The sequence below is a fragment of the Hippocampus bargibanti genome, linkage group LG11, assembly GCF_051943395.1.
Source record: "Hippocampus bargibanti isolate YZ-2025 linkage group LG11, ASM5194339v1, whole genome shotgun sequence".
NCBI lineage: Eukaryota > Metazoa > Chordata > Actinopteri > Syngnathiformes > Syngnathidae > Hippocampus > Hippocampus bargibanti.
The window spans coordinates 10,547,605-10,574,659 of NC_142744.1; the positions used below are offsets into that span (position 1 = coordinate 10,547,605).

Here is a 27,055-nt window from a genome sequence, read left to right on the forward strand (position 1 = left end):
TGAGGGCGTCTTTAGGGGACGATGAAATGAAGATTTTATGTTCGCGTAAATTCACGGTGTTACTTCAGTAAACCAATTTTTAAATAATTATTTAACAATGGATATTTAAATAATAAACAAAGAGCAAACTCCAACGAGGTTGTAATTTTAAAAAAATCGCTATTCTTTTATCCGTTTCTTTTGTACTTGTTATTAATTGTAATTCGCAGCAGTTGGTCCAATTCGAATACACGGGAAGCGACTAGAGCCGGTCGACGAAAGACGACAGGGCATTTCACGGAAGGAAACAGTTAGGTTTTCAGACAATGTGTCAATTAAAAAAAATGTATGAATTGAGTCTTGACCTTGGTATCTCGTTCCAGCCCGGCGACCCATGGCCTTATTTGGAACAAGTGTTGGATTGTGTCGTCTGCAAAATGGCTTCATGGCAAAAGCGTAGTTTTAGCCTAAAAACCACCAGCTTCTTATCATCGATAATCCACCATGGAATTTGACAAAGCTCACTGGTAAGATTGTATTTTTGTTCAGTTATCGTGTTGAGTGAATTATCTTTTTGGTCAGTTTAGGTATGCTACGGGGAACACGTTTTGGATGCGTTGATAGCTTTCTCTTGTTTTGTCAAAATAGATGTTTTATTGAAATTGCAGTAAAACAGAGTCTTTGTAGCCTTACAGAAAAATCCCATGTAATCGGTATTATCGAAGTTGTTAAAAGGGGTTTGTGTGGTCGAATAGTTTTGTAATGTAATATAAATATAAACAAACCTCTGTACTTGGGGTAAGCCCAAAGTCACAACTGTGGACTGAAGGGTTGCGGGTCCTATTGAGTGACATCCCAATTGTCTTCTGTGTAGTGGGAGTGAGCCTACTTTTGGTTACTCTGGTGTCTTCTCATTTTGTAAATGTGTTTTTTGACCATTTGCTCCATTCATTTATTCAAGTCGGTGTTAAGCGCTTGTTCAGTTTGTCCAGTCATAGGTCGGCAAAATGAGTGACTCACTAACCTGTTTTTGTTCCCCTCTTGGCTCAACTTGCTGCCAATGGGAAGCTCACGTGTAACTTTAATTTGACTTTTTTACAAGCATCACAATCCAAAAACATCAGTTGACATGGTTATTTAAGTATTCCAACTATACAGACTGTTCATTTATTACAGGCGACAATGACTTCATATTATCTTCAGTCGACGTCTCCATTTCCTTTGACACCCTGCAGTGTGAACGCAGCTCGAATACCTCAATAAGTTGCCTGTTGTGTAAGATAAAGTTTTATGCTTATTTAAAAAAATAATAATAAAAAAGGTAATTATTTTTACTTTGTTTAATTTGACAGTCAACTGGGAATGGAAGTCAACTAAACTTTTTTACAATCTTCCAAATTGCGTTAAGTTCGCTACCAACATTTAACGCAAATATCTTTTCAATCTAATTTTTTGCCTGCAGGTATAAATAAATAAATAAGTAAATCAAGATTTGGTAACAAAAAAATAAGGGTGTAATGACAAAAAAAAGAATAAACACCTGTAAATCGGGATTTGATGACAAAAAGAATAAAATAAAACAACTCCTGAATCACTTTATAGGCCAGGGTACCGCAGAATTCTTAAATTTACTGTCCTCGTAGAAGCTCAATAAAAAGCAGCGAGGCAAGGGTAGGTACTGGTATAGGATAGACAAAGCAGATAAATCTTCACCGCCGTGCAGTAGAGCTTGCCTAAAACTCCGGACATCCTCTCTTTCACCTTCGGGTGTGTGGCCACCTTCCAAAGGTGTTGCACATCCTCCACGTGTCCGTGTGAGGTAATCATCTGTTTAAAGATACACTGGTGGTAAGGTGCCTTTTTCTCCCCCGAGAAATACCAATGAACCTGCGGCGACACGCCAACCGTGTTGGCGCAGATGCCCATGAAAACGTCGTCGATGTAAAGCGAGGCATTCAGCGTCAGAGTGGCGCGGTAGATCTTCTCCGCCACGTCGCCGGACATCACATAGCCTCCCCCTGGCGTATAGTCCGGGTACGATACCCACTGGTACATATCCTGGGGTACGTAGTACTTACTTTCTTTCTGGCGGTTGGGCGGTGCGCCCCGGTGGACCCTACCCACCCAGAAGTCAGAGATGCCCCGGTCTCGAACGTCTTGAAGGTATGCCACCAAGTTGGGCATGTGAATAAAGACGTCGTCGTCTGCCGTCATGAGAAAACGGGCATGAGCGCACCGCCTGTGCATCCAGTGAAACTGCATGATCAGCTTCAGGGTTAAGTTGTGGAATGAATCCCAAAAATCCTGCTGGATCAAATCGCCATGGTGACGGTCCTCCCGGAAGAGCCGCCTCTGAAGTACGGCGCCGTTGGGTCCAGAGGGCGCTCCCAAGGCGAACACCACCTTAACCGTCACCCCCAGCGAGTCCCGTATGAAGGTCTCGTTACCCCAAGTGGACCGAATGGCCTCACGCCGGCCGAGGTTGACCGGGGGAGTTTTCACAAAGAGCAACAGGAGGACATCCTGGCCGACACATTTGTTCGGGTGATCCAGCAAGTTGCGGAAATTACTGAAGCTTCGGGCCTGCTCCTGCGTGACGGTGAAGCTCCTGGTCATGTCGCTTAAGCTGTTCACCATCAGGCGGTAAAAGTAAGACTTGACATGGTTCGCCATGGTTTTGTCCCACCAAAACATCACTACTGACAGCAACAGGCAGGTGGTCATCAGCCGGACACAGTGCTTCCTCACTAAACGGCGGACTCTCCACAACATGTTGGCGAGCCGAGCGGCCAGGCGGCTTATGAAAGCTCTAACGCGGCGCCTCTGCTCAGCACTTAGCCGGTCTTCTATTATCGCCGGCGATGATGGGATTCGCTGGGTCTACTGGGAAACGTTGTCCATCACTGAAGAATTACTCGCGTCCTCCAAGCCACTTAGCAGTCAACCATGCATCTTCATCTGAGAGGAAGGAAAAGCATATTTACTGCGGTGACAAGATTAAGGCCAAACAAACTGCGCAGCATTATGGGATAGTTCATGAAAGTCCGATAAACGGCGGTAACTGCACTTAAGCACCGCCGCCAGACGATCAACCGTCTGCGCTCTTACTCGCGCGGAGGGACAATTTCGAGTGTTCCATTAGTTTGCCATGAATGTGGGAAGAAACCAGAGTACCCGGAGAAAAGCACCCATGGAGAGAACATGCAAATTCCACACAGGAAATCTGCCGCTGGAATCGAACCTGGTACCGTCCGTCTTCTTCATTTATTTATTGAGGAAGAAACTTACTCCCCTTTATTTTCTTAGAGTTAAAAATTATGGTGGTACTCATTTGTACCGTCAGTATCGAAAGGGTTTTAATTGAAGTGTTTGTGTTATTGGATTTGGATTGGATTTGCCTTTTATTAGTCTCGCAGTGGAGAAATGTACATTTCACAGCAGCAACGTTATATCTAATTTTATGTAATTATTAATTTAAATATTCACTTATTTATTTACACTTATTTATTGAAATGATCGCAAATGTGACTCCGTATTATCTATGACTATGGTCAGTGATACACACAGCCGCCACATAAAACTCTGTTAATGTTTCACCAGCGACCAGGTAGCCGAACTGTCAAGCGAACGTATCTCGCGTGTCTTTGCCCGCCAGCTTTAATCGTGACCGCTCATCATGTCGCCGTCATCATCGTCGTCTGATTGTGACAAACTTTTTCTTTGCATTCGTTCGTTTTCTTCTTTACACATTTTACGCAAGGAAAAAAAAAGTCAACTCTCAAATCTAAGTTGACTCATCTCAGGGGCTTCCTTTGTGGTTATGCTTTTATGAGGTGGCATCTGCACTTTGTATGGGTTGCCAGGTTTGCCAACACATCCTCCATCGCCAATAAATAAACAAATAAATAAATTGGACCCTATCTTAAAAAATACAAATAGTGATACCTCCGCATACGAACGCTTCAGCTCACGAACTTTTCGCCTCACGAACATTAAATTCGCAAGCATATAGTCTCGGCTGACAAACTGGTTTTCAGCGGATGAACCAAACCACACGGCGCCACGGTAAATGGCGGACTAGTTTTCGTCAACCCTTTTCTTTGAGTGCAGAAGTGGTTAGTTATCGAGTGGAGTACTTTTGCTATTATGAGACAGAAAAAGACCCCACCAGAGGCTAGTGTTCAGCCGAAGAGGACACACAAGAAAATTACGGTCGAGCCGAAGGAGATCATCGAAAAACACGAACGAGGTGTGCGTTTGTGTGACTTAGCGTCCCAGTACCAAGATGCTAAGTCGACCATTGCTACATGTGGCTAAAGGTGTTTCTGTGTTGTCTAAGCAACGGTCTCAGGCAATAGAAGAATTTGAAAAACTTCTGTTGATTTTGATTAACGAAACACAGCTAGCAGGGGACAGCGTTAGTGAGGGTATTATTGCTGAGAAAGCACGGCAACTTCACTCGAATATCATCAAGAGGCAACTACATCGACCATCACAAAGTTGAGTGAACGCTGGCGCGTGTGACTGCCGCTGCTCCCCCGCAGAAAAACTTCCTGTGACTGTAAAGCGACCTTGAGAGTTTTGAAAGGCGCTTATTAATTAAATGTATTATTATTATTATAAATAAAACGACTATTATACAATACAGTCTATTTATTTATTTACAATACCATAGCACATTTTTTTTATTTTAGTTTTGCACTTATTCCAGGCCAACAATTGGAAATCTTTTGTCTTCACTTTCTCATTGCTTTCAACCTGTACTTTGCTTCTGTGTTACTTCTGGGTAGAGTGAACGCTGGCGTGAATGGCGCCGCTGCTCACCCGCACAAAACAAAACAAAAGTTCTTATCTCGTGACTGTAAAGTGTCCTTGAGAGTTTTGAAAGGCGCATAGAAATTACATATTATTATTCTTATAAAGCAGGTGTCAACATCAAAACCTGTCCACTCCAGTGCCATGGTTTTTGTCATTTTCACTCAAATTGCAGGACCCACAGAATATTGAGTTTTAGGACTACATAAACATTCAATACGGCGTTAGAAACCTTGAACTCTCTTCTTTCATCAGAAAAAAAGTCCATTCCTAAATTATATGGGTCTGGAGTTATGAGCTTGAAATGAGGGCGGCTGTCCAAAATACATACATATTGGTTTATACAGTACAGCGCTTCAACAACAGCTGGAGCTGGAACAAAGCACTAAGATTGAAAAAAGGGAAATGCTGCCCCTCGTGGAAGGGAAAAAACATTGGCAAATGCCATGGCCAGCGCTTTATTGACACCCAAGCATGAAAAAAACAAAACCTGAACAAATTCAGGAATGGCGCTCTTGGTCATACTTTCAATTCCCGAATAAATTTGTGAATGGCAGTGAATGAGTTAAGACATGTCATCCGATCATAAAATTTGCATGAAATACAAAATCGTCACGTCGGCTCGCATCGCACGCCATGCAGCGGAAAGTCAAAGCACACTTGCAGTGCAACAGTACCCAAACAAAGAAACAAAGAAACTAAAAATGAACGGCAGGAGTTGGCAGTGGCAAGAAGGGTTCGGGTGGGGTAGGGGTGGGGGGACTGTAGGACATTTGCTATCTGAATGCAAAAAGCCAACACAGCAAATGTTGCCATATAAGGGAAGCCGGGAGGGGGAAGTGGACGACCCTGTGAAAGCGCTGATAGCCGTGGAAAAGTGTGTGTGTGTGTGTGTGTGTGTGTGTGTGTGTGTGTGTGTGTGTGTGTGTGTGTGTGTGTGTGTGGGGGGGGGGGGGGGGGGGGGGGGGTACAATGAGCTGCATTAGAATAGCTGTCCTGCACAATTCAACAAGTGAGAATAACCCCGCTTCCTGCTCTCAAACCTGCCGGTGGTGGTGGTGGTGGGGGGGATTCACGTTGGCGTCTGAGCAGCAAGGGAGTCCCAGCGCACCCTGAGAGCTTTTTCAACACCGCCAGTGTGGACGTGTGGTTACAAATGGGTGTGGGGGGGTGGAGGGGTTCACTCGCACAGAGCGTTTTTTGTTGTTGTAATTTGCAATTTTCCATTGCGGGTAATATGACACCCAACCACCAGTTTGCAAGTCCCAATAATAACAAACAACATTCAGCAACACGACTCAGGTGAGGCAAGCACATGGGACAGGCAAAGTATAGCTCCCAGTTTTTAACTCTACACTTTTTTACAGAATTATTCAGAATTGTGCTCTTTTGTTGTGTTAATTTAGCAGGTTTTAGCTTAGGACACTGATTTGCAGTGGCGACCCCTTGAAGGGAAAAGCCGAAAGGAAAAGAAGAAGAGCTTTTGTGACCTTAAAGGACAACCGACGTCTCCTGACAAGTTGTGTCCATAATTTGTAAAATGACTTCTACTGAGCGTATTTTACAAAGATTCCACCGCATATAGCTATATATTACGTTTTAAGACTCACGCTGAATATGCCGATAGTCTTGTTTTTGAGTTGGTGACGAGTCCGTACGTTACGTCACTGAAGGAACGCCCCTGACCGAAAAAAGGATACATTGTAGCAGTCCTTCCATCACGTCAATGCAGTTTGCTCTACTTTGGTCTGAAAATGACATGTAGGATCACAAAGAGGCAGAAGAGGGCGACAAAGCTCCATATAAGGAATTAATTAGCCTGTAGAAACGGGCTGATTAATTCCTTACACGGCTTTGTCGCCATGTTCTGCCTTTTTTTGGGTGCGACATTTCCCACCCTTGATGCCTAAAAATGAAATGGAATAAATTCTTTAATCGATTGCAAACATGTATGCTTTCTCCTTCAGAACTATTTGAATCATATTCATAACTGGATGAGTAACAAGAAAGCATATTCTCCGAATCTGAAGCCATTGTTTTGATTCTCGAGAAAGGCAAGACGTCTTGCCGTGACACCACGAACATGGGGGCGGGACCTTCTGAAACTGGCCTCTTCCGGTTTCAAATTCAAAGTACTTTTTAGACACTTGAAGTCATTTTTATTGGTGTTTTGCATTTGACTAAAATATCATACTGCGTGTTTTGGGTATTTTTGATGCTATAAAACGTTTTTCTGATGTCAGTTACGAAACAAAAAAGTGACGTCGGTTGTCCTTTAAAGGACTTTGAAGTTCTTTTTGTTATGGAATATCGGGAGAGATGATCATTTAGATATATTTACTGTGATTGGAAGTAGAGCATTGTCATCAAATGGTGAGTGTAGTTTTTTCTTTTTTTAATGTTGCTGTGCCGATGACCATTTTGTGTTATGGAGCCTTTTACTGAGCGAGTTTGCTTCTTCTGTAGCCACAAGGTGACATGAGTTAGTGTCTTCTTGTGTCGGTCCCAAGCCCGGATAAATACAGAGGGTTGCGTCAGGAAGGGCATCCGACGTAAAAGCTTGGCCAAAACAAACATGGGGATCAAACCTCTAAAGATGGAGGACACTGATTTGCTGTGGCGACCCCTTGCAGGGAAAAGCCGAAAGGAAAAGAAGAAGATTCAGCAACACGCCGAATGAACAGGACATAAAGGAAGGATGAGACACGACAAAAGGAACCGTTCTCACCTCATCCTCGCAGCAAACGGAATTGCGTTTTCATGTGGGCTTGACTGTTGACCCAAGGTGTCACCAGGGCCGCTGCGGCTTAACTGTAACAACGCCATGCGAAAAGCGCAGGGGTCAGACAGAAGAACAACCCTGCGAGTGTTTATGCTGCATCTAAAACGAGTTCAAGCGGGGAATGCCCGGTGCGGCGCTCGCATACTTCCAAAGTTAGCATTAGTCTCAACGGGAGGCACGCCGGTGTTGGACACTCACCCCAAAGAGCAACTTGAACCGTCCCCCCTCCCTGACTTCTTCCATCAAATCCACTTTTTGACATCCTCTTTTTGACATCCACTTTGCTCTTTGGATCTCTTTTGATTCCCGGTTCTGTCTGTCTGCCTGGAGCGCTTTGCCTGAGTGGACTCAATCTTACCCGGCTCGCCCACTCTCAACTCTCACTTCCCCTTCTGGGTGTGGATGTGGGCGGAGCTATTCAGTCAGTAGATGAAAAAAGGCAATTAACTCCAATTGTGGGATTGTCATTTATTTATTTTTTTATTTTTTTATAATAATAAATATTATAAATAAGTCAACAAGAGGGACAAAGTCAGATTTTGGGAATTGAATCTCAAAAATACAGCTTTTGTCTCAAAATATGCCTTTGATTCAGGAAAAAAATATATAGCTTTGTTTATGTATTCATTTTGTGGGGGCTTTTGGCCATTCAGCATTTGATTGCTACGGCTGTCATCACAAATTGCTGCAATAGATCGATGACCCATGATCCAATAAATAAAGTAAATAAATATTTTCCTTTCAACAGAAAGCTCTTGTGTTGGGCAGCCATTTTGTTTTTGATTTTGCCACCCGTTTAAGATTTATGCATTTCTAAACTGTCACATTTTGTTAAACCGCACTGGAGTGCAATAAGTCCTTTGCTCCGATGTATAAATGCAGGCTTGTGTTTTATATCCTCGTCACTCTTGAAAGAGACAGGAAGAGACAAAAAAAAATAGGTACAAAACATTCCATAGGTATGCGTCACATATTAACTCCACTCGACATTTTATTATCCAGACTGTAATATTCACTCACTCTGCATATTATCTTATCTCATTTTGAAGCATTCTGGTGTTACATCTCCTCTCCGGAAATCTTATCAACAAAGTCGAACTTTGCATTGGTCTGGAAACCTTGAGCAATATAGCACCCGACCCCTGAAGTAGATAAGCGTTTGCTTATTGTTAGAAAAGACCATTCATAAGCGCTGTGGAGTTGTATTTAACTTTTCTTTAACACTTTTTCTTTTATTCATACAGTTTAAAAAAACATAGGGGGACATTGATTAATAATGTAAATTCCCATCCACTCATAATGTTTTTGACCAATTGCCCAGAGACCAGAGTCAATTGAACAGCTGCTCACAATATAGCTAAACGGTTGTATCGCATGTAGACCAACGTTTTTTTGTATGTGTTGGATTTGTGTGTGTGTATATGTGTGCTGTTTGAAAAGGGAAAGAGGGTTGGATGTGGAAGTCACCAACTGGCCAGCCTGCCTGCCTACCAAGTTGCATATACCCACCCCCCTCTCATTACACCACTTGAGCTTTGAGTCTCTTTTATTTTATCACTGTCAAAAAGGCTGCTCAGTGTTTTAACATTTTACCATGGTAACTCATTTGAAAGCTCAAAAGGTTTTGCGTGGAAAGCGAACCCACGTGACATGTTTGCATTGATAAGCAGTTGTTTGTGTCATTATTAATTTACGTGTCTATAAGCACTTTGTTTGAACTGGCCATATTCTGATCCACAAAAATGTTTTGTCAAGAAGTTCTCGTGCAACGTTTTCCGTGTACTCGCGTGACCCCGTGGTATTTGTCAAGCTGAGATCTACCGTTCATTCGTCTACCGGAAGTGGCAGCAATTCAGTGTCACAATAAGAGCTCACTCGGAAACGCTGCTTAAACGATACCAGTTTAAACAAGGCCCTGTGTCACATGGCTTGCGTCTTTTTTAATTTTGGGGTTTCCTTCGGAAAAAGACAGATTTACATACGCATATGCGAAACCCACAATAGTATACCAAAGACAAAAGACGACAGTTTTCCTTTTAAATTGCCATATGAATACAGCACTAACGTGCACATTCTTGGCAATATGAATGTAGCCATGAAACACTAAAAAGAGGTTCTCAGATTTTAAGAGGGGGCGGGTCAATGAAACCAAGCTTTCTTATCAAAATATATTTTATTCTAGACCTTAAGATCTGACCGCTATTCCAACAGTCAGACTGCAACCATGTGGTGAGTGAGAGAGTACAACGCAAGTGGGGGCAAAGACATCACAAAAAAGCAAACTGTTATTTACATTTTCTGTGATACACCAACAGTTATCCAGATTTTTCTTTTTTGTTCATTTTTGAGTACATAGCTACAAATCAATCTGAATTACAAAAGTTTGGAGGAATACAAAACCTTCAAGGGCTCTCAAACATAGCAAAGATAGAAGAATCAACGTTAGTGTATATATATTTTTTTCTCGGTAGGAAAAAAAAAAAAAAAAAAAAAAAAAAAAGCTACCACTTGAATGCAGTGTAAAAAGCGTATCCAAAATAAACATTAAAAAATACCATTACACTGTCATGGACCTCATTTTGCAAAGACGTATTTGTAGTACAGCTCGGTCACCATCGACACCACCAAAGCAAACTTCAAAATAGTACAAAACGTTTCAAACAGGTAATACTCCGACAAACCTCTCACGTATTTGTATATTCGTACTGAGCTAATGTTATGGCTGTAAGATGACACCTGGAATGCAGACATTGGCTTCAACATTGATGGAGTCAGATGAAATATAATTAAAACCCCTTGAATCTCACTAGAACACTGCACCGTCCTTTTTTTCGTTACTTTTTTTTTTACTTTAGATGTGTTCAATTTGAACAAAACACACCTCCCTGTTTCTCCATATTTTTCTAAAGTGCAGGAAAAAAACCCTTTGAAAGGGCAGCTAGTTCATCTTTCCAATGACTGTTAAATGGTATTTTATCACAAAACGAAAAAGAGGAAAAAACAACAACAACCGAACAAAAAACATTCTTCATGGTCACGGCCCCTGGTCACTCGAAAACATCACGCATTGCATTTCAAACTTGACAATGGACTTGAATCCATTTTATGTGCTGGAGCAGCACACAAATGGATGCATTATAACAAGCACAGACTGGCAAACAGAACAACAACAACAACAAACAAACAAAAAAAGCGCCGTCCGTCTATCTGTGCATAGGCTCGAACGAAGCCCGTCTCCGGAGCATTTTGATCAAAGCAAGAGAGCCCCTTAAGAATTTGGGCAAAAGTTGGAAACGTGCGCTGCGCGATTGGAGAGAGGATTAGTTTGATTATCACTCAGCCTTGAATTGAAAATGCAAGCACAATGACTATTAGAATGGATGCAAGTTAAAGGTCCCCCATCCCCTTTCACTCTCTCTCTTCAGATCCCAGCTTCTGCTGCTGTAAGCACCTGCGCCACCATCCATCGCTATGACAGAAGCGGCCCGAGGACAACGTGAGACCAACTTAAAGAACAGAGACGATAAGTTTTTTTCTCTCTCTCTTTTTTTTTTACACAACTTGACATATTACCTGATGAATTGAGAACACCCGGGAAAAAAAAATCTGGGCAAAAGATGCAAACAAAAGGACATTTGGATTGTTTAGATGACTTGCGTTATACCGTATTTTTGGGTTAAAAAAAAAGCAATGTACCTTATAGTCTTTACATTTGCATGTTTGAAGAGTGCCAAGAAGCGATGTCCAACTGAACAGTGGGCATCCATTAAAAAAAATTGTAATAAAAACTCTCCATCCTTTTGCCTCAGCACATGATATAAAACTTACAGTAAAATCCAATTTAAAAACAATGTCCACAGGACACCAAATGCTGACATATGCAATATGCACACACCAACAGAGAACGACGACAACAGCAAAAAACAAAACAAAAAACTTTAGAATTCTGGAACAAAAGGGGGTTTAAAAAAAAGGGAATTCTGGTATTTTGGTGTGTATGTAGCGAGGCTGTGAACCAGGTTGAAGAAAAACCAACGCCTTTCACTCGAAAGTCTCTTACACGCGTGCCAAAAAGCGGATGTTGTGAAAATGTGGTCCTTTGAATGGGTGATGGAAGGCGGGGGAATAGGGGCAACGTTCCGTTTGGCGGTCATGACACGGGCCCACGGCGCCTGGATGGGGACTACAGCAGTGTGGCGGGACAGGCAGGGGACAGTCAGTCATTTTGGCTATGTACACATTCGTAGTCGGTCCATGGCTCCCCCCCGCACGTGTGTCATTTCCTCAGGTCTAATACGCAAACCTGCAAATGGCAAGAGGAGGAGGGCGGTGAACAAATCTGACAGTTTACAGGCAGGAAGCCACAAGATTCTCACTTCCTCATCCGGGTAGTCACATGTCGATTTGATTTGAATAGTCATCATTTCTCTTTTTTTTTTTGGGACAAATAATGTTTTGATTGAAATACGATGAATCAAGAAAAATGATTAAGCACCTGCCCCTTTAAAGGACAACTGATGCCTCCGGACAAGTTGTGTCCACGATTTGTAAAATCACTTCAAATGACTTCTACTGAGTGTATTTTACAAAGATTCCACGGCATATAGCTATATTTTACGTTTTAAGACTTGCGCTGAATATTCAGGAAGTCTTGTTTTCGAGTTGATGACGATGCCTGACGTGACGTCACGTCTGGAACGCCCCTGACCCAGAAAGCGACACACAATGCATTTTGGGTACTTTGTTTGGTCTGAAAACTTCGTGTTGATGGCGAAATTAGAAGGAAAACACATAAATAACGCGATGGTGAATCCTTGTGTGTTGCACCAAGACTACTATTTGATACTAGTTGACACAAATTCCGAGCAGACAAATCTGCCCATATCCAACGGAGCTTGGGCGCCATCTTGTGCATTTTCTGGGAGATACATTGGAGTCCAGACGCCTCAAAATGATACGGGACTTCTTTAATCAAATGCAAACATTTATGCTTTCCTCCTCAGAACTATTTGAATCATATTCATAACTGGATGAGTAACAAGAAAGCATCTTCTCCGAAGCTGAATTGTTTTGATTCTAGAGCAAGGCAAGATGTCCTGGCGTGACGTCACAAACAAGGAGGCGGGACCTTCCGAAACTGAAACTTTCTGAGGTCATTAAGAAGTACTAGTTTTGGGACACTTGAAGTAATTTTTATTGGTGTTTTGCATTTGACTAAAAATATTAGCCTGCGTGTTTTGGGTATTTTAGATGCTATCAAACGTTTTTCTGATGTCAGTGAGGAAACAAAAAAAAAAAAATGGTGTCGGTTGTCCTTTAAATGTTCTATTAAGGTACTTACCGATCCATCAGACGCACTGGCTCCTACTTTATCCCCAGTGGCATTCCAGCACACCTCAAAGATCCCCCCTGTCCCCCTGTAGCTGTGGACTAAAGCACCAGTCTAAAAGACATAAACGGACGTTTGCAAACGACTGCCTCAAATGCGTTTTAAAAAGCGAGAGAGAGAGAAAGTTAGCGCGCAGACCTGAGTGTTCCAGATGTGAACACACTTGTCGAAGGAGCCGCTGGCGAGGTGTCTGCCGTCGGGACTGAAGGCCACGCTGTACACGGGCTCCTGGTGGCGAGTCAGCGTGTGGATGCACACCCCGCGCTCCACGTCCCACAGACGCACCGTTGAGTCGAATGACGCACTGCGACAGGAGAGGGTGCCATGGGGCAGAGTTAGTTAAATGTCAACTTGGTCAGAGCCCAACAACAAAACATCTTGGAATTCACCTGGCCAGCATCAGGTTGGCGTTGGGGTTGTTGGTCCCAGGCCCCGTCGGGCTCCACTTGATTGTGTAAATTTCTTTACTGTGGGCTTGAAGGTCATGGACACACATGTCCTGTTTCATACTCCAGATCTGCAAAGAATCCAACATTTGAGCTTCACGCAGGCCATTTCGCGTCAAAAAGTGCCCACCGGACTGACCTTTAGAGTCATGTCATCGGAGCACGAGGCCAGCAAACTGCCAGTGGGGTCCCACTTGATAGCGTTGACCTCATTCTACAGTGGGGTCACGTGAGGATGGAGTAAATGGGATGGTTGACGCACAAAATTATTCAAGTGACATCGAAAAACTCGATTTGCATTAGTGAAAAAAGTACAGGTGACTTACCGTGTGTCCCTGGAAGGTCTTGACCGGTCGGTCCTGACCCAATTTACAGACATGAATGCACATGTCCGTACTGCAGGAGGCAAACGTGTTGTTACTCTGCCAGTCAACGTCCAGAGCAGGCGCTGCGGGGAGGAACAGGATAAGTAAGACATTTTTTTTTACAATTTAGGGTTTAGTAGGGACTTGCAAAATGGAACTTCCACCCCAAAAATTGATTTACACGGCGTCAGGAACAGGATAAATAAGACATTTTTCTGAGTTTAGTAGGGACTTGCAAAATGGAACCTGCACCCCAAATTGATTTAGACGCCGTGAAAGGACAACCGACGTCTACGGACAAGTTGTGTCCATAATTTGTAAAATGGTTTCAAATGACTTCTACTGAGCATATTTTAATAAGATTCCACCGCATATAGCTATATTTTACGTTTTAAGACTCGCGCTGAATATTCAGGAAGTCTTGTTTTTGAGTTGGTGACGTTCATGAAAGGAACCCCTGACCGAAAAAAAAACCGCATTGTAGCGGTCCTTCCATCACGTCAATGTATTTTGCTGTACATGTTTGGTCTGAGAACCGTGTTGCACCCAAAAGCCGCCAGAAGAGGGCGTCCAAGCTCCATATAAGGAATTTATCAGCCTGTGGAAACGGAGGTGGCCACAGGAGGTCGCCATTTTGTGCCTCTAAATTCTTTAATCGATTGCAAACATGTATGCTTTCCTCTTCAGAACTATTTGAATGATATTCATAACTGGATGTGTAACAAGAAAGCATATTCTCCGAATCTGAAGCCAATCTGCAGCAATGCAAGACGTTTTGGTGTGACGTCACGAACTGGGGGCGGGACTTTCTGAAAATGCCCAATTTGCAGCTCAATTTTTTGCAGATTTTGGACACTAAGTCATTTTTATTGGTGTTTTGCATTTGACTAAAAATATACTGCGTGTTTTGGGTATTTTAGATGCTATAAAACGTTTTTCTGATGTCAGTTAAGAAACAAAAAAGTGACGTTGGTTGTCCTTTAATTGCCATTATAAGTTTTTGTTATATAAAAAAATATTTTTTAAAGCAGCTAAACTTAAATCATAAAGAAAATTGCTTCTATTCTGCACATCTGAGTCTTACCTGAGTGGAAAGGAAACTGCTGCTTCGCCTCTCCGGTGTGAGCGTCCCATATAATTGTGGTCTGGGTGAAAGACATTTTAAAAAACAATCAAACAAAAACATTAAATCATTTATAGGCAAATATTTGCATTTGGGTGAGTAGTTCCTTATTCATTATTTGTTTTGCTTGGAGAAAAAAAAATGCATTGTCGGCAGTGTCATGCATGCAAGACATTCATTATTTTTAACTACCAAAAAAATATAAATAGAATGAAATTTTACATAAATGATTAGGACTTTACAGCCTTATGTTCCATTGGCGAACACTAGGTGGCAATGTTGAACAAGGAAGGTGGCTATGCCAGCTCATCGTGATATTTCGGAACATGAAAATAGGTTTGAAATGCTGAGGATTCAGCCAAGAGAATATTTGTACATATTTTTGGGGCGCTGGCAGTTTCCAAAATGACTTACTTTGTCAACACCAGCACTCAGTATAAAGTTTCCTTTCTTATTCCACTTGAGTGCAAATATGGGACCTTTGTGCTGACCCAAAGTACTGGCCAGGTTACCTGTAAAAAAAAAAAAATACAAAGAAAATACGAAGAAAAACATAGTTGAAATATGCATGCAATATCAAACGATGAAATTGAAGCCATCCAAATTTACCATCTTTTGTCCATATTCTTGCAAAGCCGTCATAGGAGCCCGTTGCTAAAAGCGTGCCCTCACTCTGAAAGACAAACATTTTTTTTCTATCACATTTTTTTTCTCCCAATCATGAAACAATAAATAAAAAAGGCGATGATCGAAGGCACGTGCGCCGAGTTTAGCACGAGCAACCCTACGGGTAAATTGAACGCATGCTCACTCACATTCCAGTCTAGTGAGGTGACGTCTTTGTTGCTCGGTACGTCCTGGCCTCCTTCCCGAATGCAGTGCCTCAGAACCAGCTGGGTAGAACCGCCCGAGCTGTTTTCGCTCAGGTTCCAGATCCGAGCCGTTGAATCTCCAGACCTGTAGTTGTTTCAAACAAATTTTACACACTATGAACACAATGCACAATCATCTCTTCAATTTACAGGAATAGTCACAACATTTCTAAAAAAATTATAATGTGGAATATTATTGGACTCTATAATCTATTTTAAACCATCATGATGTATGGAAAACACAGACGAGTAAAAAAAAAAATAATAATAAGATTTGGGAGACAGACATAAAAATGAATATGTATCTTGCGAAGCACTAACCCAGATGCCAGCAGGTCATTGACCGGATTCCAGGCACAGATAAAAACTTCAGATTCATGACCTCTGAGGACCATGGCTTTGTTCTGGGGTATTTCCACATCTCGATCCACCTCCATCATCTCTGAGTGGTGATCTACAACAAGGGAGCAGATTCTATTAAAATAATAAGAATAACAATAATGATCTTCTTCTTTTCCTTTGAGCTTTTCCCTTCAAGGGGTCGTCACAGCAAATCAGTGCCCTCCATCTTCAGAGGTTTGATCCGCATGTTTGTTTTGGCCAAGCTTTTACGTCGGATGCCCTTCCTGACACAACCCTCTATATTTATCTAGATTTGGGACCGGCACAAGAAGACTTGTTTCCCTTTGTGGCTACAGAACAAGCATCTCGCTCAGTAAAAGGCTCCCAAACACAAAATGGTCATCGGCGCAGCAACATTCAAAAAAGCAAAAACTATACTCGCCATTTGATGACAAGGCTTTGATCTTACCGTGAAATGGGCATCTCTTTCCCTACATTACATCACAAAGCGAACTTCAAAGTCCTTTAAGATGCTTTATCTTCCAGTCACAGTATATACATCTAAATTATCATCTCTTTCCCTATTGTGGGACAGATAAAGATAAATGTTTCCTGATTCTGATACAGTGATACCTTGGCTTACGAACTTAATTGGTTCTCAGACAGAGTGTGTAAGGCAAAGTGTGTATCCCAAAAATTAATTTCCCATAGGAAATCATTAAAATGAGAATAATCCGTTCCCAGGTCCCCATAAAACATAATTTTCTACTTTCTAATTTTCTAAACCTTAAAACTACACAAAATATACATTATTTTATGTATAATAAATGTCCTATGGTATTATAATTACAGAAATAAACTGTACTCTATAATAAAGTTGTTTTATTCACCTTTGTGATGGTCGTTGATGGCTTGATGGAATGGAGTGGCCGCTTTCATCAGCATTAAACACTTGAGGAACCTTTCGCCAACCTTTCACCATCTTGAGGAATGATCCCTTGGAGGTGCTGTCTCTGTGATCATTTTACCTAGTTCCTCATCAATTGTGTTCTGTTTAGCTGGGTTAATATCTTTTTGCATGAAGTGTACAGATGGCTTGTGCAGGTTGTTTGTGGAGCCTGATTGATGGGATATTTTAACCTTGCAGTCGACACTCTGCCTTTGAACTATCAAAGTTGAAACGAGTCGAAATTTCATTGTTTTCTATTCATTTGCTCATTCTCTCTCCATCGTCTGCCTGTCTCTTTAAGGTTTTTAACGGCCTCACTCTCTCTCTGTCTCTCACCCCCACCCCCTCACTGCTGCGTTCTTGACCAATCAGTGGCTTTAACCGAAGACTGGGGGTGGGGAATGGAGGACAAAAACAGTCGGCTGCCATTTTGTTAGAACGGACCTCGTTTGCGAACGACACATCACTCATTGTGGCGCTCCGTGTGTATCCCGAAAAAAAGTTTGTACGCCAAGGTAAAATTTTCATAAATTTAACGTTCGTAAACCGAAAGGTTCGTAAGCCAAGGGGTTCGTAAACCGAGGAATCACTGTATATTACATCACAAACAGTCCTTCTTCAAAGTCCTTTAAGATGCTTTATCTTCCAGTCACATAAAAATAAACATTAAATAAATAAATAAATAAATAAATAAATAAAGCACTTAATTCTTACAATACAATACATATTGATTTATATACCTACCAATGATTGATCATGTCACTATCAACAACAACAATAATGATAATAATTTACAAACTATCAACAGGTAAGCCTGCTTACTGGGTAAGGCATGGGATCCGTTTTCCTCCCCGTTGGCTGCCCCCTCTCCGTTCTTGGTACTTCCTTGAGGCCCGGTGCCGCTGCCGCCGCTGCCGCCGCTGCCTGCCGCCACTTGTTGTTGCTGCTGGGCCAACTTGTCCCTGTAGGCCTGCTGCCTCGTTTGGACGACATCAGGCATCACGGCATCGATCAGAGATAGCGATTCGATGGGGCGCCCGTCAAATAAGGTTCCGTCCTACAAACAACAAATGCAATTGGAGAAATATGATCATAAACGCAGTCACAAAACGAAGCCACGTGTCTCCGTCAAGATGTCAACTGACCTCGTTGATGCTGACTTCAGCTTCCACATACTGCAGGCCCTTCTGGATGATGGAGATGAGGGCGGCGGGAGGCACCAGGGCTCCGTTGATGTTGGATTGGCTGATGTGGCTCTCTATGCCAAAGGTGAACGCCGAGTGCGAGAAGCCTGGGGGAAGAGTGGCGGGGGAGGTTGGTGAAGCGTGCCTTTTTGAATACGGACACGTTGAGAAAGACAAAATATTCAGTAGACATGAACACGTTCGGCTAGGCCTACAGTTATTTGGTTAGGTAGCTGGTTAGTTGTTTAACTCATTCCCTGCCAGACGTGCAAAAAATGTATCCACTTCAGTGCCAGGGTTTTTGCCATTGTCACTTGAATTCTAGGACCCACAGAATATTGACTTTTAGGACAACATAAACATTAAATACAGTGTTAGAAACCTTCAACTCTCTTCATTCATCAGAAAAATAGAGTTCATTCCTAAATTACATGGGTCTGGAGTTATATGAGCTTGAAATGAGGGTTGCTGTCCAAAATACAATGCAACACACAGTGCCTTGAAAAAGTATTTGGCCCCCTTGATGATAATAATAATAATAATACATTTCATTTTAAGCGCCTTTCAAAGCTCTCAAGGACACTTTACAGTTTACTTTACAGTACACTTGAATCCTGCCTCCTTTCACCAATTTTCAGGCTTCAAACAAAGATATGAAATGTTGTTTTTTTGTCAAGAATCAACAAGTGGGACACAATCGTGAAGTGGAGATACATTTATTGGATAATTTAAACTTTTTTAACAAATAAAAAACTGAAAGAGATCCTCACTGAACATCTGAAGTGAGTTTGCAGCACTGAAAGTAAAGGGGCCGAATAATATTGCACGCTGCACTTTTCAAGTTAAAGTTTACATTATACAAGAACTGTTTTTCCACTTCACGATTATGTCCCACTTGTTGATTTTTGACAAAAAAAATTACATTTCATATCTTTATGTTTGAAGCCTGAAATGTGGCAAAAGGTCGCAAGATTTAAGGGGGCCGAGTACTTTTGCAAGGTACAGTACATATTGGTTTACATAGCGCTTTAACAAAAGCTGAAGTGCCTTTCAAAACTCTCAAGGACACTTTACAGCAGGTGTCGGGAATCTATAGCTTGTGACCCATATATGGATCTTTTGATGATTGCATCTGCCTCACCAATAAAACTAAATACTGTACATATTCTCGCTTTTTCACTGTTCATTTCCTGTTTGGGCGGCAGTTGGCGGTAAGCGCAATTTTGATTACTGACCTATGGCCGTTGATGTCAGGTAAACGCCCCATTTTAAATAAGCCTGACGAGTAAAAAAAATGACGTTGAATGGACAGACGGATTCGCCTTTGTGGAGAGAAAAGGCTGTGCCGTGATTCTAAATTACAATGAAATGAATCATCAATATACTTCTGTGAGAGAGTGCAGGGTAGCTAGCAGTCGCTTCGCCGATGGACCCGGCAAGATGACTTTCATTCCGATCGTTTGGCTGGATTTTTTGCTACCAATCACGAGGAACAGAAAACTATTCATATTAATGGTGAGTATTATCACAATTATTTTGAATAATATATTCTAACATTTGGTTGAAATCAAGCGCGTGCGTGTTTGCGTGCGTCTTTCACTGAAAAATATTTCTAAATATTTTACTTTTATGGCTCTATTAGACAAAAAGGTTCCAGATCCCTGCTTTGCAGTCACGGTATAAGAACATTTTTAAAAAAATAATAATTTGTGCGGGTGAGCAGCGGCAGCCATTCGCGGCCGCATTCAAGAGGAAAAGAAAGAAAGAAGTAGAAAAACAAAATACTGAATTTTATATGTCTTATATCATTTGAAAACGTATGCGTACAGTTGAGGTTTACAAAAGGACTGGAAATTCCTAAAACCCGAACAAATTCGGCAATGGTATATTTTCAATTCCCAAATAGATTTGTGAATGGCAGTGAATGAGTTAATTACTTAGTTATGTTGTGGATAGGTTGGTAGGTAGGTTAGTTTGGTGGGTTTAGGTAGGTAGGGTGTGAGGTATTGCTTTGGGTGGGATAGAGTAGGTGGTTAGGAAGCGAGGTGTGTAGGTGAAGTAGTTAGGAGAGAGGGAAGGAAAGAAACAAAGAAGGAGGGAGAGAGGTAGGGACTGGGGGCGGGAGGACATAATGGAGTGGATTGCATTGATCGTTACCTGACTCCTGCAAGTATCTGTAAACCAGGAAATTAACCTCATCACTGCTTATGCTCATTTTTAGTCCTGGTCATCAAACCATTTGGTCAGCACACTATAGGAGCCTGGGGAAGAAAAAAGAATTTGCTTATTCACACCTGTTGGCAAAACGCAGCACAGGGTCAAGAAAAATAGGAGCAGCGCAGAATCAAAGTCCTTTCAGAATGTGATTCTGGTTGACGGTCCAGAGGGTGGTATGGGAAAAAACAAACAGAATGTTTATTTTTTTAGCCCCCCAAAAAACTTTCCACAACATCTTTCATTTGATGAATACATTCAAGTTTGTTCCTCTGAGCTCAAGGCAGTGAAGCCGTTGCCATTCATTAACCAGCAAATGGAAATAATTAGCAGTTGTCACTACGAGGTGGTCATTACAGGGTATTTCCAACTAAATTTGAAATAGATAGGCTTCCATAATAACAGATCGTAGCGGGCTCGTGGTTAGTACGTTGACCTCCAAGTGCCGAGATACCGGGTTCGATTGCAGCTCCTGAGTTTGCATGTTCTCCCCAGGACTGGGTGGGTTATCTCTGAGTACTGCAGTTTCCTCCCACATTTAAAAAAAACACGTATGGCAGGCTGATTGAACACTTGCCCTCACACTCACATTGAGTGTGAGGGCAATGGTTGTTTGTCTCTTTGTGCCCTGTGATTGGCTAGCAACCGGTTGAGGGTGTCCCCAGAGAGCTATGATAGGCTCCAGCAACCCCCAGCTGAATTTGGGTTAAGGGTTTTGAGGTTTGAGTCAGCGCATCTGATCGATCGGTAAGTACCTTTCTGATTTAAAAAAAAGGGGTATCATAATTCTGTCGTTTTTTCTTTTTGGTAGACTATTTCATGATGCGAGTTGAAGCAGAGACCCCCCCCCCCCCAAAAAAAAAAGTGGCTCCCATAAACGCACACCTTTCTTTATCCGCCCATGCAATTCAGGCAAGACAGAATATCGCCAGTAATGTGAGAAGTCGAAATAGCAACTGCACTTGTAGGAAGTGGTGGTACGCAGCACAAATGGCAACGCAAACACTCTGAAAAAGATAGTGACTTTTTACACCATTTTCTTTGCTGGAAAGGAATTTTATATCAAAGTCGGTGTGTTTTATTCTCAGAGTGCACAATCACACACACGCACACCCCCTACACTGTTTGCAGAGTAAATAAGGAATGTTGGTGCCAACAAAGTGAAGAGTTGCAAGTCATTTTAAATGACCCTGCCCCACTGCACTTGAACCGCATTCCAAGTTATTAGGCTTCCGGAGTTTCGTCCTCGAATGCCCCGGGTTGATGCAAATTAACTCATTCATGAATTTATTCGGGAATTAAAAATATGAAGTAGAGCGCCATTCCCGAATTAGTTCGGGTTTTAGTTTTTCTGATGGGGGGGGGGGGTGCCGATGAAGCGCGGGTCAGACCTCTGGCAATGTTTTTTTCCCTTCCTCATGGGGGCAACATTTCCCTTTTTTCATGTTAGAGCTTTGTTCCAGCTTCAGCTGTGGCTAAAGCGCTATATTAACCAATATGTATGTATTGCATTGTATTTTGGATCATTTCAAGCTTACATAACTCTAGCCCATATAATTTAGGAATTAACTCTTTTTTTCTGATGAAAGAAGAAAGTCTTAAGATGTTTGACAACCCTCGTAATTATATCGTTTTTTTTTTTAATTCAAAAATACAAATGTTAGTATGCACTTTGAAAAGTGACTTACCAGTTCATAACGATTCTTTAGCGGTTCTTTAGCGGTTAGCTACCAGCCGCTACTCTGGCAACAGATGGCGTATTATACGTTGGCTGATTTGAGTCAACTCTGCCAAACCACATTATGCACGTGCCACAACAGCACGGGTTTGTAGTAAGCATCACAACTGTAGTATGTATTGGAATAATCAAGTATGGGTACTCAGCAACTACTCTTGTTTTTATGCTCAGAAATAAAGCTAATGGTACATGCCTGCTTGTGATACTTACGCCGACGTCAGTCGACACAAAGTTAGCACGGTTGTCGCAGACAAACGTCATCTCTTATAGCCAATTTTGCGTTACCCGAGGCATCGGAGTCTGTGTAGTGTGACATACTCAACGATTGGTCGGAAGGCAAGTGGGACCCAGATGCAGAAATTCTGGCATTTCCCAATTTTTGCTCGTCGTTCAGATAACTGTGACACATTGTCCTATAATTGGTTTATCGGAATTGATCAATAGGAAGACAGTGCCCTCCTGCTTAGTGACAAGAGACTGCGGTGAATATTATATAAAATGACTTGAACATAAAGGAAAATATTGCAAAGTATACATAGCGATTCGCAGTGTCTGTAACTCATGACAAAAAGTTACGAGACACCAGGGCAGACAACTCTGAAAAGTTGCCTGCCCAACCATAAAGTTGCCTGCCCCATTTTTCACAACTTGAAACTCAATAAGACGACTAATCGCAAAAGAAAACTGTTGTTGCAAAGTATTAAGGATTGATAATCCGAATATATAACAGAACGACACTTTAAAATGTCCCTACCACAAATGCTCCCTTCCTTAATTTATCGTAAATATCCCTTGCTGATGATTTTGTTTCAGTTGTCATTTGTCCAAATACAGTTCGGCATGTTTCACAATGCAATGTTTGCGTTGCGTCGTCGCCACATGAACTCCTCTTTCCATGATGCTTGTAATGTACGTTCACGTTTTGTAGCGTCATAAATTTTGTTAGCGTCTTTTGAATCTTTCTTCTGGGGCTATGACGCTCGTGAAAGTCCGGAATCACAGTTATTCGATGCAGGCTTCTGATTGGCTGCCGAGTATGCAAATTGTCCAAAGTAAATCCTTGTTTTTTTTCCTCCTTGAAAATGTTGTCGGCCACCCGTGCGGAGACGTTTTGTAAGTTGTACGCCCACCGTAAAAGTTGCACGCCCCGGGCGTCCGGGCAGACGTTATTTCAGACAATGGCTTTTCAACACGTGATGTCTGCTCACTCCAAATAGTAGCAAATGCGCTGTCATTTAAAACTAATTTGTTATGTTCCTTTCCCGACTCATTAATCCAATTTGCTCCACATGAAACTACAAGCAATTTGGCTCTATTTTCTGACACTGCCGTTGCGCAGGCAGGACACCAACTGTGATCAGCCAAGGTAGCGGCAACAAACAACTGCAAGCACATGCCAGCTGCTACCAACCTCCCTCCACTTTATAACCGTTGTCGTGTTATGACTGGAAACAACTGAGGCGGCAACAGAATACATATTAATGGGAATAGGTACGCTTGCTGCGCTAATGGCTTTAATGGTAGTTTGTGTAATTCACGAGCGCCATCGTTGCGCCGGTTGAATACTAAGCACCCTCGCAGGAGCGGAGCAAAACGGGACGGGAATAATGTACAATATCTTACCCATGTGATCAGGATATCTTTACGCGTGCATCATCGCTTTGTTGTCCTCAAAAAGAACGCCGAACCCCTGAAACACAAACAATAATGATGTGTCATAGAAGAAGCATTATATCCCATCACTGAAAAATATGTCAAGTCTTGTGGGGTCAGCTGTCAAAGTAATAATTCCATAACTACGACTGCTATCACATCACATATAACATTGTTAGACAAACATGACATTTTTTTCATTACTTTACAAAGTATGCTTATTCATTCAATTTATGAGAACAGCCTGCTAAATATTTTCTTACAACTTGTGACTCTTGCACCTCACTCCTTCTAGGTTGGGGTTGTCAAACTCATTTTTGTCGCGGACCAACATGCATGTTGTGTCCGGAGGAATGAGAGGAGAAGAGTGTGACATATGCTACAATGCAGTTAGCATTTCCCTTGGAGGGACGTTATAACCGCCAAACCAAATAAAAAAGTCATGAATAACAATGTATTCAATTCTCATTTAAGTGACTTTAAAGGAGGTTTTGGTAACAAGAAAATACTTCATATCTTATTTCGGCCAAGCAACGTAGAAGTTGACATGGGACACATAAAATTATGTGATGGGCCTCAAGTTCGACACCTGTGATCAAGGTCTACATGAAGGAATAATGCCAGAGCATAATTACACATTTTTGGTCGGCTAGTTCAAATTGTGGTGGTTTTACTTCTAAGTTACTGACAACACAGCTCCCAAATACAATTATTGGAATGTGGAGCATTTATTTGCAACACACGTTTACACAAATTCCCTCAAAGATCCTATTTGTTTCGTTATCCATTCCAACATTATGCCATGCACCATCATGGCCTTTTTCTCCCAGATTCAAATGTAACGAGAGTCAACTGCGTCACTCCTGCAATCGATGTACTGTACTCGAATTGTGGAAACTCGTATCTATACTCGTCGTATCTTCACGTTTGCGTTGTCCCCTCGTTAATTTGTTAGGTTTCCCGCTAAGGCGAAGCCACGTGTATGCAAAAGCGTGTCAACATGCTTATCTGTCGTGGGGCTAAATTAGCTGGATAGCGTGGCGTGCTAGCCATTTGCGGAAACACGTCGCCCATCCCCCAATGCATTGGCGGTGAATGGGTTCGACATAAAAATACAGCGTTGACCTACACCCATGCATTTCGTAATCTGAAGCACCCTTATTTGAACGTACGAATGACGAATAATGTATTTAAATGAGGAGTAAGTCATCACTTACCCACCAACCGTACATTAACGCGGTCGCTGCATAATAGCCGAATATATGACTAATGACAACAGCACATCACCTCCTTTAAATATAATGTAATCGGCAATTGTCGCATATTTAATGTAATTTTAATACAATTATCCGGGCTATTTTTTTCTGGATGCCCTGCACGGCCATTACAGCGACGCCCCAGCCGGCAATGCTTTTATTAGGGCGGTCGCCACAGAAGGCGCTTTCAAAATGGAATTGATCTTCTTGTGGTACCACTGAAAGTGTTACTGGTGCTTCGTGGTTGTCTCCATCACTCGCCCACCAATAGATACATTACAATTAGCTTTTTTTAAAGGGGATTGAAATGAGGACTGTACTAGGGCATGGCTAGGTAGCTTCATGCTAACATAGCCCCCCTGCGCTAAAGCTGCTAACAAACTAGCTAACCGTGCTAAGTGTCGCTATAATCTGGTACCTACTTGGGTAAAAACCTTTTCAAATACGACGATATCTCCCGACAGTTCTCGTGTGAAACTTGGAGCGTGTCATGTGTGCTGTCGATTGTCTTTTTTGTTATTATTGTTGCAAATGGCAATATCAATCGTGAGGTTAAAATACTAATGCTAAAGCCAGGCGGTAAGAAGCCTGCAACGCTTTCAGACGTTCGACATAGTGGCTTGACCCAGCAGCCGAAAATGGGCTGGCTGTAACTAGTGTTATTTTTCAAAGCGCCACGCTCATTTCATCTTCATGCACTCTCCGGCGTGTTTATAACGACCTCGCATGCGATTTTAACACCACAATAACAAATCACACACATATGTACTTTTAAGCACAAGTAACGCGATCGTAGTAGCGATCGCAAAAAAACAAATCGCCACGTCGGGGACTAACCTATTTTCCGAAAAGCAGGGAAGAAACAGTGTATGTCCTCTCTTGTTTTCCGGATAAATTCCGATTACGTTGAACGGCTTGGCGGTAAAACAGAGTCATATGTCCTTGGTGATTCGAGCGATGAGAGGAAAATGCAAAATACCAAGGCCCTGGAAGTTTGTCCGGCAGCCAAGGACCAGTCATAACAACAGAGAGAGCGCTCCCATCCCCCACCACACAGCTCATTTGTGCATGTGCGGTCACCACTAGCAAGGATTAATGACACCCCACCCCCTATCCTCACCCCATCTCCTCACCCCCCACCATCCTTCCGTCAGCCATTCAGACTGGAAAAGTCAACAACACCCTTACATCATCACTGCAATCTCTGTTCCACACACATTTTGTTCCCAATTTGACACACAATCCACAATCACATTAATTCATCAAACGTCCATAAACGATAAAACTGTCAATATTTATGATCCTCGATCATTATCTTCACTATATCCAGGTTCAGTTACTGATCGATCCTTCAGTTCAACTCCTTCTTCCGTATGACAGACTGATACAATTCCCGCATCACCGCAAATGTTGGGCAATAAGTACGCCTGTACTGTACCTACATTATTTATTCTATTTGTGTCCTCATAAACACCTCCATTTACGGATTGGTTCCAGGCCCCAAACCATGCATTGAGGTGAGCCCAACGATATCAAGCTGTCACACCAGCTCAAGCTTCTTTTCTGCCAGTGAAATGACATTCCAAGTCCCCACAGCCTGGGAATTGAATAACCCAGGGTTGTCGACCTGAACTAAAAAAAATTGAGTTCTGAGCTTTCAAAACTCACTGTCATTCTTTTTAAGGTGTACCACATGGAAAGTATTTCAGGATTGATTAACTTTGTCAGAATTACTTATAAATGTGTTCCGCTGTATCAAGATAAGAAGGTCATGGAGTCAGGATAGAAATGGTTAACATTTACAGTATTTGTAGCCTAAAAGCGGAATGCTAAGAATGATGAATTTGATTGAAGCAGCAAGACTGCAGTTACCGCCACTAAAGCGTCTGATCCTCCCTCCCACTCAATTAATGCAGCACTGATCTATTTCGATTTCTTTATTTATTTG

The 27,055-nt window shown here is 42.1% G+C and overlaps 2 protein-coding genes and 1 long non-coding RNA gene across 4 annotated transcripts; 1 reads left to right on the forward strand and 2 right to left on the reverse strand.

Moving 5' to 3' along the window:
- Positions 1-512: 512 nt before the first annotated feature.
- LOC148891523 (lactosylceramide 1,3-N-acetyl-beta-D-glucosaminyltransferase A-like) lies at positions 513-7,945 on the reverse strand. Its single transcript, XM_089007362.1, has 3 exons — positions 7,775-7,945; positions 7,523-7,605; positions 513-2,937 (listed from the first exon to the last, which is right to left on the reverse strand). Exon 3 carries the CDS (start codon positions 2,749-2,751, stop codon positions 1,627-1,629), a length of 1,125 nt encoding a protein of 374 aa, XP_088863488.1. The 5' UTR covers positions 2,752-2,937; positions 7,523-7,605; positions 7,775-7,945; the 3' UTR covers positions 513-1,626.
- Positions 2,987-11,638, forward strand: LOC148891524 (uncharacterized). Its single transcript, XR_016116345.1, has 2 exons — positions 2,987-3,223; positions 11,002-11,638. It is a non-coding gene; the product is annotated as an uncharacterized LOC148891524 (long non-coding RNA).
- LOC148891525 (F-box-like/WD repeat-containing protein TBL1XR1) lies at positions 9,731-26,154 on the reverse strand. Of its 2 annotated transcripts, none has more exons than XM_089007359.1 (16): positions 25,945-26,154; positions 23,822-23,888; positions 20,404-20,507; positions 18,208-18,353; positions 17,885-18,119; positions 16,093-16,225; positions 15,715-15,856; positions 15,509-15,572; positions 15,314-15,411; positions 14,861-14,921; positions 13,738-13,859; positions 13,551-13,625; positions 13,355-13,482; positions 13,104-13,269; positions 12,918-13,019; positions 9,731-11,879 (listed from the first exon to the last, which is right to left on the reverse strand). In XM_089007359.1, the coding sequence occupies exons 3-16, from the start codon at positions 20,459-20,461 to the stop codon at positions 11,853-11,855; spliced, it is 1,557 nt and encodes a 518-aa protein (XP_088863485.1). In that variant the 5' UTR covers positions 20,462-20,507; positions 23,822-23,888; positions 25,945-26,154; the 3' UTR covers positions 9,731-11,852. The 2 variants fall into 2 exon arrangements, with proteins under 2 accessions (XP_088863485.1, XP_088863484.1); XM_089007358.1 differs by lacking the exon at positions 25,945-26,154 and adding an exon at positions 25,530-25,718.
- Between the last annotated feature and the right edge of the window lie 901 nt (positions 26,155-27,055).

Coding starts and splice junctions, on each gene's coding strand:
- LOC148891525 (XM_089007359.1), bottom strand. CDS start 20,461: ATGAGCATAAGCAGTGATGAGGTTAATTTCCTGGTTTACAGATACTTG. Junction 13,860..14,860: donor GCAGTTTCCTTTCCACTCAG/GTAAGACTCAGA, acceptor TCCTCCCCGCAG/CGCCTGCTCTGGACGTTGAC. Junction 13,626..13,737: donor AGACCTTCCAGGGACACACG/GTAAGTCACCTG, acceptor ACCCCACTGTAG/AATGAGGTCAACGCTATCAA.
- LOC148891523 (XM_089007362.1), bottom strand. CDS start 2,751: ATGTTGTGGAGAGTCCGCCGTTTAGTGAGGAAGCACTGTGTCCGGCTG.